The 11,362-nt window shown below is 66.8% G+C and overlaps 3 protein-coding genes across 3 annotated transcripts in view; 1 reads left to right on the forward strand and 2 right to left on the reverse strand.

Moving 5' to 3' along the window:
* H696_03938 (hypothetical protein) overlaps positions 1-4,637 on the reverse strand; it is a gene marked incomplete at its 5' end in the record, with an annotated part of 9,381 nt that extends 4,744 nt beyond the window's left edge. The window contains 8 exons of the mRNA XM_009497807.1: positions 206-1,548; positions 1,653-1,745; positions 1,951-2,311; positions 2,448-2,649; positions 2,777-2,873; positions 3,021-3,111; positions 3,253-4,314; positions 4,506-4,637. Coding sequence (XP_009496082.1) covers positions 206-1,548; positions 1,653-1,745; positions 1,951-2,311; positions 2,448-2,649; positions 2,777-2,873; positions 3,021-3,111; positions 3,253-4,314; positions 4,506-4,637 — 3,381 coding nt within the window. The remainder of the gene's footprint in view (positions 1-205; positions 1,549-1,652; positions 1,746-1,950; positions 2,312-2,447; positions 2,650-2,776; positions 2,874-3,020; positions 3,112-3,252; positions 4,315-4,505) is intronic.
* Positions 4,638-6,176: 1,539 nt separating this feature from the next.
* On the forward strand, positions 6,177-8,488 carry H696_03939 (hypothetical protein; the record flags this gene model as incomplete). Its single annotated transcript, XM_009497808.1, has 3 exons — positions 6,177-6,647; positions 6,782-6,847; positions 7,015-8,488. The coding sequence occupies exons 1-3, from the start codon at positions 6,301-6,303 to the stop codon at positions 8,486-8,488; spliced, it is 1,887 nt and encodes a 628-aa protein (XP_009496083.1). The 5' UTR covers positions 6,177-6,300.
* Positions 8,489-8,732: 244 nt separating this feature from the next.
* H696_03940 (hypothetical protein) lies at positions 8,733-10,296 on the reverse strand. Its single transcript, XM_009497809.1, has 3 exons — positions 10,126-10,296; positions 9,648-9,970; positions 8,733-9,469 (listed from the first exon to the last, which is right to left on the reverse strand). The coding sequence occupies exons 1-3, from the start codon at positions 10,281-10,283 to the stop codon at positions 8,889-8,891; spliced, it is 1,062 nt and encodes a 353-aa protein (XP_009496084.1). The 5' UTR covers positions 10,284-10,296; the 3' UTR covers positions 8,733-8,888.
* Positions 10,297-11,362: the final 1,066 nt, after the last annotated feature.

Genomic DNA, 11,362 nt, shown 5'->3' on the forward strand with positions numbered 1-11,362 from the left:
GGGGGGGGGGGGGACATCACAGAGGGGCATCAGCAATCCCACATGCGGCGGGGGACGAGGGCAAGTGACGAAGAACGAGCGCCGCGACCGGCGCCCATGGCCCTCCCCCTGCTGTGTCCTGCCCGGCCGAGACAAGGCACGCGGAAATGGCCGGAGGCGAGGTGGCGATGGCACGGGAAAGGACCCGGCCCCGGCATTGACGCACCTCGTTCATGTCATTCCAGACAAAGAGCCACGGTGTCGAGGCGCCGTAAACCCCGTCCTCGGTCGGGCCACCGCGGTCCAGCCTCAGGCGGCTAGACCACCACCGGCGGACCTCCGGCCGGAGGACATCCGGCCAGGAGGACCGCCCAGGCCAACACTGGCCGTGGAAATCCCGGAAGCCAACCGGCACCCCGCCGGACCGGTGGTCCAGCTGCCGGAGGACCATGTCCGCCAGGGCGTAGAGCCCGCGCGCCAAAAGTCGAACATTGTCCTCGCCCAAGTCGCAGATGGCCTCCTCGGCGTGTTGCAGGCGCCGGCGCAGGCGCCGATTGGCGCGCGCCTCCGCCGAGGGTGGCGGAGTGTCATCCACCAGCGGGCCGCCATTGGGCAATGATGGGACCTCCGGTTCCGGCGCCGGCGGGCTCGGTGCCGGGGGGGCCGGCTCCCGCACCAAGAACCCCAAGCGCCGAGAGGCCTCATAGATGCCGCACTCGCCGTCCACCCAGCCGGAGTTCGGCGCTTGATGGTCATTCCCCGGGGCCAGGGGCGGTGTGGGGGGGCCGATGTTCAGGCCGCCGCCGTCGCCGGTCGAGGGGGCAGACCCCTCGATCGTGCCGGTAGACGACCTCTCCTCCGGGCCGGTGCCATTGTGCGCCAGTAGGACATCCAACCGGTCGAGAACCAGCCGATGCAGGCGGTCCGCATCGCCCTGGCAGCGGTCCAGCACCCGGGTGTACTGGCTCCAGCCAGCATCCAGACGCAGTGACCGCAAGAGATCCCCGACATCCAATTCATCAAAGGGCCCGGGGGCCGAAGGACGCTCGGCGGTCACGCCACCCGATGAAGCAGGCTCCATTAGGGCCCCCTGAGCACGAGCGGTCAAAACCTGGCGCAGCAGCTCCGAGCGGGTCTCATCCGACTGCTCGGTGCGCGGCTCTCCGAAGCCGTAATACTTGGGGGGAAGTTCGCCAGCACGCAGGTGCGGATCGATGATGGTCACCAGACGACGACCGGCCCCGGCCCCGGGCACGACCACCGCGGTGGATTGCTCGCCGGCGGAGCCCGTGGGCAGATCCGCACTCAGGTCGGAGGAGGAGTCCGCTTCGGAGGAGAGGTCCGAATCGGAGGCGGAGCTGGAGTCGGAAGAGGCGTCAGCATCGGAGGAGGCATCCGAGGGAGGGACATCCTCGCGAATGGTCCGTGCACCACCGGCAAAGGCGAAAGACTGCTGCATGGCCACCGGGTCGGGGAAGCGGCCGCGATCCCACGAGAGGTAGCATTTGCGATCGGTATGTTCGATGTCCAGCCAGAGCACATCATTCGGCAGGGCATGGGCATCGAACACTGGGCAGTGGGACCCGGCCAAGGGCAGGGGGGAGGGGGGGGGGATGTGAGTGACGAGGCCAGCCACCAGGAGCCAAATGGAGCAGGCAGATGAGAAGACGTACTGGCATCGACACGCTGCAAATCCGTCTGGTCGTTGTAGTTCCAGCGCGACTGGTGCTGTCCCAGCCCCCAGATGGGCGGAAGCTGTGGCCGGCCTGCGGCATGCGACAAGGAGAGGAGTGTGTCAGCATGATGTCCAAGGGGAGGAAGGTGCGTGCGTGCGTGCGTGTGTGTGTGTGTGTGTGTGTGTGTGTGTGTGTGTGTGTGTGCGAGGGAGAGGGGGGGGTGGCCGAAGAACGAGAGGCAATCCTCGCCAGCATATGTGCAGGGTCAAGGGCGCGCCCTTGGAGGGTGACGCACCGGTGACATGGGTGAATTGCCGCAGGACCGAGGCCGTGGCCGTGGGGGCGGAGTCGGCATCGTCAGTGGCCGCGGCCGGGGGATCGAACGAAGGGAACATCACCATGTCCAAGTGGCCGGCCTCGGCGAACCAATGGCTGTCAACGCCGAGATCCTCCCACTGGTCGGCCTGGCCGCATGAGGGCAGAATCCCGCCAGGAACATGGGGCGCCGGTATGAGAGTCACGGGGGGCGTCGGCCTGGGGGAAGAGTCCGAAGGGTCCCTGACCGCGTCGTCCGGCATGTCCATGATGATGTCATCCAGGACCACGGAGACCGGGGGTGCCGGCAGTAGCGGGGTGACGGAGGTGCTGCCGCAGGGCTGGCGTCGGTCAAGCGGGGGAAATCGGCGAGAGGGGAGGGGGGAAAGGGGATGGGTCAGCCTTTTCAAGCAGGAAAGGCGGGGAGAAGGGGGAGGGGAGGGGGGGGGGGGCAATGTCGAGCGCGAAGGTCCGCACCACACGATGGGCCACATCGACCCACATCTCCGAGGCATTGAGCAGCAGGAGGCCCACCGACCGGCGGGGGCGCCGGGCGGCCGGCCGATTAGCCATATGCCCATGGGCGATCATCAGTGGCACCGATCCATAGAGGGCCATTGGGCTGTCGAGGACATACTGGAAGACGTCCAGGTTGTAGAGCCGGTAGGGGTCGCCAAGGCTGAGTGCGCAGGACACCCACGCCGGCCATGCGCCATGTTGGAGCACGGAAGAATGTCAGCACGGTGGCCTTCCTTCAGGCGGGGGAGGGAGGACGCCAAGCCGGCAGCGCCGGGAAATTCACGCACAATGTGTCCTGCAGGGCAAAGTCCGACGCATGCTCTGGGATGCCAAAGACGCCATAGAACCCGGGGAAAGTGACATCCACGGACACCGCCTGGGGACCTGTGTTGGGGGCGAGGCAGAGAAAGGGAGAGAGAGAGAGACAGGAGAGAGGCGAGGAGGGGTGATGATGTGAGCCACGAGGAGGAGCGCCCGTCCAGGCGAGGAGGAGGATGGGCGTCGTTCCGGCAAGCAGCAGCAGCCACGTACCTCGAGGCTTCGGATCATGGAACTCCAGGAAGTCCTCCTCCCAGGCGCCATCGTCGTCAAAGCGATCCGAGCGCGACCCGGCGGGCGGGGTCTTCGAAAGGCCAACATGTCAGCGGCCCCGGCGGCGGGCGTCGAGCCGGAGGCAAAGCCACTTCGCGGGTTCCCAGTGGGCGCCATGTGCTTGGTGCTTGGCACAGCCCTGGGAATGGTGTTGGTGGGGAACATTGCGTACCGTTGTCTTGTTGCGCGAAAGTTCGGCCCACAGGCGTTCCTGGGCATTGATCTCGAGCAGGCGATCCACCTCGAGCCACGGCCAGGAGGCCGGGTATTCCCGAGTGGCAGCCGGGGCAGGGTGGCCGGTCGACCAATCGGGCCGGCCGCCAGTTGCCGGGACCACAACCGAGAGGCGGGCACGCAGCGGCGTGTGGCTGATGATCAGGGCATAGTGAAGGGACTCGCTGTCGGAAGAGGGCCGGTGGTCAGCAAGGGAGGCGGCGCAGGCCTCGACCGAGGGGAACTCGCTGCATGCCGGGTCATCGGTCAGGCGAGCCAGACGCGCGGCCCCGGCCGGCCCTGCATACACCACCCAGCTTTCGCCCGGGACCGACCCGGCCTGGGGGAGATGTTCCACGCGCAGGCGCGCCCCGGCCGGGGTGTTGACAATGGTAAAGGGGGCCGGGCTGAAGCGCGGCACGGCCCCGGGCGAGGCATCCTCGAAGGTCAAGCGCACGGCGCCGGTCGGGCTGGCTGTCACACGGCCGAGTAGCGGCGCCGCCCGGGTGTCCCCGGTGGCCGCCACCCGGAAAGTGAGCAGCGTGTCCGGACCAAGTCCGCGAGTGGACTCGGTGGCCGCCGCCCCCGGGGGGAGGACATCGTGCGAGCGGCCCGGCGCGTCCCACACATGGAGCGCATCATCGTTGGCCGGGTTGCGCCGGAGAAAGTCGGCCGCCGGGTCGGCGTCAGGCTCGCTCGCGTTGGTGGCAGCCTGGACAAAGGCCTCTGCCAGGGTCCAGCTGCCGGGGACCACCGCATAAGCCGCCCCAGCGGCATAGGTCCAGCTGGCCCCGGTCGGCATGTCGGTCGAGCCGGACTCCGATGGCGTGGTGTTCGGGAAGGCGGGCGGTGGACGCGAGGCAAACCCCAAGCCAGCCTCGTCGACCAGAAACTCAGGCTGGTGGAGGGATTCCGAAAAGGGAACCTTGTGGGCGGTGGAATAGAGAGATCGCCGATGGTCGGCGCCGACGCGACGCATGCGCCGACAGAAGCCGGATTGCGAGCAATTCTTGAAAACCCGCTGTGGTGTGTGGGCGCGTTCATGTGCCGACCCATTCGGGGGGGAGGGAGGGGGGGGGGCGAGAGGGCGAGAGGAAGACAGGTCAGGCAGGGGGGAGGGGGAGGAGGTGGCAAGAGGCAGGCCGGCAGAGGGGGCACGCCACAGGGGGGACCACGAATGGGGATCATGGCAGTCGCAATCGGGAAACATACCCGGTCCACAGCGCCGGTGTGGTGGGGAGCCAGCAGGAGCACCAGAGCCAGCGAGGCGAGAAGAGCCGCGGTCAAGAGAGCCGGCATGGGCCGGGCGCCGCCGCGTAGCCCAAGCCTGGCACAGGTAACCATCCTGATGGCCACGTTTTGTGGGTGAGGGGGCGCGCGGGCGCCGCTGTGCGTTGCCTCAATCGCGTCCCTTCCTTAGGACAGGTGTGGTGCGGGGGCGGGGCTGGAGGCGCGTGTGGTTGGGTATGAGTGTGCGGAGGGGGAGGGAGGGCCTCAGCGTGGGGGGGGGGGGACAGATCGGGGTGGATGCCTGGCCGTCAGGCGGGACAAACCGGTGGCACCCTTTTGTCCGGGGCCCCGAGCGGGTGTCAGCCTGTTGGCGCTTGCTCTGTTGTGTCTTTCCGCAGCCGCCACCCGGGAGGAGGGGGTGCGCTGCAGAGGCGTCACACATCGACACCACCCCCAAGGGGGGGCGGGGGGCGGGATGAATGATCTGCACACAATTGCACCTCTCCCAGGCCAGTGCCTCAGACGGGTCTGATGATGATCCTTCATGCGTGGAGGCAGGGACTCCTCTCTGGACAGGGAGTCGTGCGTTTGGGGGCGGAAAAGAGAGAGCGCCCCAGGAAGACATGAACATGGCCTTCCGGCCTCGCCCTGCCCGGGCCAAGGAGGATAGGCAACAGGGACAACGCCTGAGCGCCGGCACGTCTTCCGGGCGTGTGAGCGTGCGGGAGGGGGCAATCTCGGTGCGGTGGCAGTTCCGTCCCGGCCGCGTGATAGTCCTCATCGCCGGCCGCCCGGGCGCTGGCAGCCCAGACGGCCGGAAAACAATAATCCACCCCCTCCATGGGGGAAACAGGGCGGGGGCCACCGCCGAAGAGTGAGGCGTGAACGTCCCCCCCCCCCTGACGGAGGCCTCCATCCCATTCTACGTGTGACGGATAATCGCGATCTCTTGTGTACGTGCGCATGTGCGTGCGTGCGTGCGTGTGTGTGCGTGTGCATTGGTGAGCATGTTTGTACCTGGGCCCGGGCATCTTTCCTGCTGGGATGCCTGGGCTCCCGGAGACAAGCGCTCCCCACGCCCCCTGGCAGGCGCCCTGGGACAGGACGGCCCGGGGGCTCTCTGGACGACAGTCGGGGGGCTCTCCCGGACGATGGACCGTCGGCTTGCCTAGTCTAGGTTAGGCGGCCTGGCTTGCTGGCGCGGTCGCGCAGTTGGCGGCGGTCCCGGTGGATTCCAGGTGCTTGTTAAGCGACCCTCCTTCGGTTGTGGTTGCGGCCGAATGTTGAGCAGCCATCGCGGCACCGCGGTGCAGATGACCCGAGGGGAGATATCCGCACTGCGACGGCGTGGGGGGCCCCGCACATGCTCGTGGCGAGGGCGGCTTCTACCGCGCGCGCGCGGACCGCACACACCGCGGCTTACGATGTATGCTCTTTTGCTCTCAATGATACATCCCTCTCGCTCTCTCTCTCTCTCTCTCACTCTCTCATTTGGTGATACTTGTGGGGCATCCAAGACGCCCCCGGGGGGCGGGGAGGGGGGGTCCACGGTGCCCCGCGCAGCCCCCTCCCTGGTGGACAGAGAGAGAGAGAGAGAGTCAAGACCCGGTTGTGAGATCTCGATTCCCCCAGTTCGGTAAGTGTCTGTCCACCCACGCTCACCATCCCCGAGAAGTTTGGTCCAAATTTCCCCCCTCTGTCTCCCTGCCTCCCCCCTCCCCCTTCCCCCTCCCTCGGCCTTCCCATTGATCTGCTTGCTCCTCTCCCTCCGAATGCGATGGGCACCCTGCCTCGGCCAGCCCTCCGTCGTTTCTTAGCTCCCTCTCAACCGTGCGCCGAGCAGGCCAGTGCCGGCGCCGGCGCGGCCCCGTGTGTGCCCGAGTCGCTTCCCCGGTCGCCGGCCGGATGTGAGCCTCTCCCGGGACCGGCTAGACTGGCGGATGTGCAAAAGCCCGCACCGCCCCCCCGCCCGCGAGCCATCTCCCCTGCCCCGCTGGTGTATGGCATCCTTTGCCTGGTGGTCATCCTCCTTTCGCGCTTTGGCTGGCTGGCCCCGCTGCAGACATTCGGCTGTGCGGCTGGCCGCCGGTGGCGCGAAGCCACGGCCCCCTTCCTGCCGAATAGGTACACCGCCTCGCCCCCCCCCCCCCCCTCTTCCCGGGGGCACACTCGCGCCTGTCCATCCGCCCTCGCGCCCGGGTTTCTCCTGGCCTCCGATCAACAGCTCACCCCCTGATCCGGCTCCCGGGCCCTCGCAGCCTCCTGGTCGCCTTGCATCGCCACACCAGCACATCAGTCTGGATTCAGCTCAGTTTTTTCCTCGGGTGCGTGTGCCCTTGTCCCCTCTCTCTCGCCCTCCATTCCTCGCCCCCCTGCTCCGCCTGGCGGCCGGACCACGTCGCCTGTCTCTCTCTCTCTCTCTCTCTCTCTCTGCTGGCAATGGGGTCCGCATCCAGCATGTCACAGCCATTGACCAACGCCCGCGCACCAGCCTCGGCTACTCGCACGAGCTTGGCCTATCACTCTACTGCTTCTCGGTCCTCGGCCATGTGGTGAAGAACTTTGCCAAATCCTTCGGTCGGTCGCCTCGATCCTTCTGGCTGTGTGGCTCGCCGCTGCTGGCCGGGGCTTCCGGCATCGGAGCCCTGCACTGCGGGAGCGGCTATTCCTTGCCCAGCGGCCACACCATGCTTTCGACCATGGTCACCAGCTATCTGGGGGAGTACATCGCTGCGCGGTATCCGGCTGCCGGGGCATCGGCCAGCCGGAAAACCCGGGTCTCGATGGCGGTCCCCCTGTGGCTGGACTTGCTGGCTGAGCGGCGCTGGTCCATGGCCTTTGCACACCTTGGGGCATGGTTGTTGCGTGGGGCTCGAATTGTGATCATCCTGAATACCCTGCACCTGGGCACGCACACCGTGTTGGACATTGCGGCTGGACTGTTGTTTGCGCGTTTCTGGACGTCTGCCTGGCCGTACATCCATCAAATACTGTTCCCGACCGCGAGCAAGCCCCGGGAAGGCGCGCCGCTGCCGGGGTCCAGGCGTTGGCTCCTCCCGATGCTGGCCCTCGGGGGGGTTTGTCTGCTGGAGGTGGTCGAGGAGCTGACCGAGAACCAGGTGAGTCATCCCCTTGAGCGGGTCTTGCTGCATGAGCGGAATTGCTCCCTGCTCCGGGGGACCGGGGCCACACGCATGGCCAATTCCTCGGCCTTCGAGAAATCGGCCCTGGTTCTCGGGGTGCTCCTGGCAGTGGCGGCTTCCCGCCCGGGGGGCGGCCTGGCACGGGGGCCATCGGCCGCCGATGTCCAACCGCAGGCTTCCCGACCCCGGCGCCTGCTGTCACTTGGGACAGTTCTTCTGGGTGCCCTCGGGGTGAAACTCATGCGGTTGGTGGAATGGGCGGTTTTTGCCGGCATGGCCGCCGTGATGCCCTTGGGCAGGTTGTGCATGCCGCCGATTGCACGGCTTCTGCTCTTGATCCTGTCAATGGGACCGCTGTTAGCTGGCGAGGGCAGTGGCCTGGCGGCCGTGGCCACACGCTCCACCGGTATCTGCCCCCGGCCGACCGTGATCAGCCTCGTTCCCACCCCCGCCATGTCCCAAGTACCACCCCCTGACTTTGGCGTTGGGATGTTGGCGGCGGGGGCGGCGGCGGGGGCGGCGGCGGCTGCGCCGGTGGTGGCGCCAGAGCCAGCCGTCGCCGTCGTCGCCGCCGCCACCACCACCACCACCTCGGGGAAAGGTCCCCCATCGATGGGTGTAGAGTTGGTGGAGGATGTCCCCTCCTCGGTTTCGATGTCACGCCCGCTGGCGGTTGTGACCGACCACCGAGCTCTATCTCTGTATGCCACTTTCGCCCTGAGGCCACTGCTGCTGGTCCTGCTTTTCCCGGCCCTCCAGCGCACGAGCATGCGCATTTTGCATTCAAGCTCCAAGACCCGACGCCGATTGGCCGGGCAATAGAGTGCACCCTCAGCGCGCGCGCGCGAGCTCTGGGGGGCAGCGGGAAGCTCCAGAAACTCCCGGAAATAGACAGATAAATAAATGAACAAGAAAACCCACTCTCGGAACGGCCCGGCCGCAAACCCAACACGCAAAGGAGGGATAAAAGTACATTTCTAGCGTGGGCGCACACACACACACAGCACGCATACCTACATTCAGTCAAGTGCACACACACCCACGCACACATGCGTGGGTGCATATATATATATATATGTGTGTGTGTGTATGGATGAATGCGCATGTGTGCATGTCTCGTGCGTGCGAATGTGTCTGTAAAAAAGCTGGAGGAAGGAGCAGAAGGCAGTGGGCCACAATGCGGCAGATGTCAAGGGCATGGCCACATGCACCGGATGCGCACTTACTTCCGGGCACGAGCCTTGGCGGCGGCGAGCTTGCGCTTGGCCCCCGGAGCCATGCGCGGCTGCCCCCGGCGCTCCTCGGCCTGGGCAACGGAGTCCAGGTGAGCCGCCTTGCGGGCGTTGACCAGCTCGGCGTTGACACCGCGCTTGCGGGCCACCTGCTTCAGGATCTTCAGGGCCTGGAGGCGCTCCTCGGCCTCGCGGCCGGTCACCTGGGACTTCTTCTTGGCCACACGATCGACCACCGGCTTGTCGCGCTTGAGGGCCTTGTCGAAGCGGCCCATGGAGGCGGTAGAAATCTGCGTGGTGGAGAGGGTCTCGCGCAGGCGATCCTTGAGCTGGGCACGCTGCTTGCGCGCCTGGGCCAGAGCCTGGGCATCGACCGCCACCTTGGCCGTCGAGGAGAGGGCACCCTTGACGCGGGCGGTGGCCTTGCCGGCGGCCTGCGGCATGATGCCCACCGGGGCACCCTGCGCGGTAATGGCCGCCGAGGCCTGGTTGCGCTTCTGGTTCTTCTTGTTCTTGCTGACGCGCTCCTTCTTGGCCGCCTCGCGTGCGGCAAACTGGTCCTGGTAGGGGTCTGTGGAATGGCGTTAGCAGGCATACATGCACACGCACACGCATGCAAAGAGGAGAGCTCGACCAGCAGTGACCACCGGGGGAAGGGGGAGAGGCACGCAAAGAACGAGACACAAAGGGCGGGAGGAGGGGGGGGGGGGGGGGGAAAAAAAAAGACGGAGGAGGGCAAGTCCACGCACCGGCATTCTTCGGGACCTCGATGAGCCAGTCCTTGGTGTCGTCGTTGGCGCGCTTGTAGCCAAAGCGCGGCAGGTACTCCTCCTTGGCCTCGTCGAAGACCATCTTGGACTTCTTGCGCTTCTGGATGCCCTTCTCCTTGGCGAACTTCTCCCAGCGAGTGAGAGCCGGCCCGGAGGGCAGGGTCTTCTCACGCGGCAGGCGGGTGGTGATGGCCGGAAGGCTGGCCACCAGGGCAAAGTCATTGCGCTCGGTCGGCAGCGAAAGGATGGCGTTCATCAGAAGCTGCGCATTGTCGCGAGCCAGGTTCTTGAGGAAGTCGGGCCTGTGGCCGGCGAGAGGAGGGGGAGAGAGAAGGGAGGGCGGATGGCAGAGGGTCAGAAAAGATCTCCGCTCAAGAAAAGCACGAAGAGGAGGAGGAGGCGGCGGCGGAGGCGGCGGCGGCGGCGGCGACGGGGAAGACCACGGCAGGCGACGCACTCGGCAGCGACGGTCTCGGCGGAGATGGCCGCAGGATCCGACAGGGTGAGGAGGCCGAGATCCATGTGGACCGGGACGTCCTTCTCAACAGAAATGGGCTTGAAGCGAGACTGGAGGGACTCCAGCTCGGCGGCCACGTCCAGGGTAGAGACGGACATGATTGTGTGTGTGTTTGCAGGGGGGGGGGGGGGGGATCGGCGAGGGAGGGGGGAGAGAGAAAGCAAGACAGGGGAAGGGCAGAGCGAGTGGGGAGATCAGGAGGTGAGATGCCGGATGGATCGGACTGGCAGCCCGACCTGGCGGTGAACCATCCCTTGAGCCAGGCCCCATCCAGCGGGCGGATGCCCACACATCGAGCGGAGAGGGCCGGTTGAGGGAGGGGGCAACAAATCCCCGCTGGCTGCAGGGCCTTGCGGGGATTATCCATGCTCCATTCGGCGGCCCCGCCCTCTCCGCCCCACCCGGAGCGGGGCTGTGCCATCCAGTCTCGGGAAGCATCTTTCCCCGCGGTGTGTTCTCGCGGTGGCGGAGGGGGTGGCGAAGGCAGGGCGCCGGCCCACACGACGCTGGGAAGCTCGCCGCAGGGACCGCATGTACACCGGGGGCCTGGCCGAAAAGCACCTCGTGAGAGGGTTCGTCGTGCGAAAGGCCTCACGGAGATGGTGGTTCACGTGGAGCCCATCAGGTGATGTCCTCTCCTTTTGAGGATTCCCCCCGCCCATTTAGAACGTGCTGCTTGGCTCGGCGGAGTGGCCCTTTCTTGCGTCTATGTCTGGGCGGAACCGAGCGGGGTGGCGGGGGCGCCGAGCAGGGCGGGCAAGGGAACATCCCTGGCGGGTGCAGAGGCCCCGGCCCCGTTGGGGCGACTCGCGCGTCCTTTTTCCAGCGTGCTCCCCCTCCTCCTGCTGTCTCTTCCGCTCTCCCTCTCTCTCTCTCTCCCTCGCTCTGTCGGCTCCCCCTTGCGGTTGGCTGGCGCGAGAAGGGGCGCCTCCAGTCGGGGTGAACTGCGAAGAGGTTACACATGAAGGTCCGTGAACCCGGGCCGGGGTGCCCATTGTTCCGTGGCTTGCGTCGGAGCCGGCGCGCCAGGCGGGGCTAGCGTGCTCGCAGTTTGTGTGTGCCGGGTTCCTGGTTTCCGGCCATGCGCGCGCGAGCCCGAGCTTGCTTCCCCACGCCGGGGTCGTGTGGGCTGTTCTTCCTGCGCTTCCGCGCTTCCCGGCCCACGCCCTGCCCGCCC

Source organism: Fonticula alba (genome assembly GCF_000388065.1).
Source record: "Fonticula alba strain ATCC 38817 unplaced genomic scaffold supercont2.6, whole genome shotgun sequence".
Taxonomy (NCBI): domain Eukaryota; order Rotosphaerida; family Fonticulaceae; genus Fonticula; species Fonticula alba.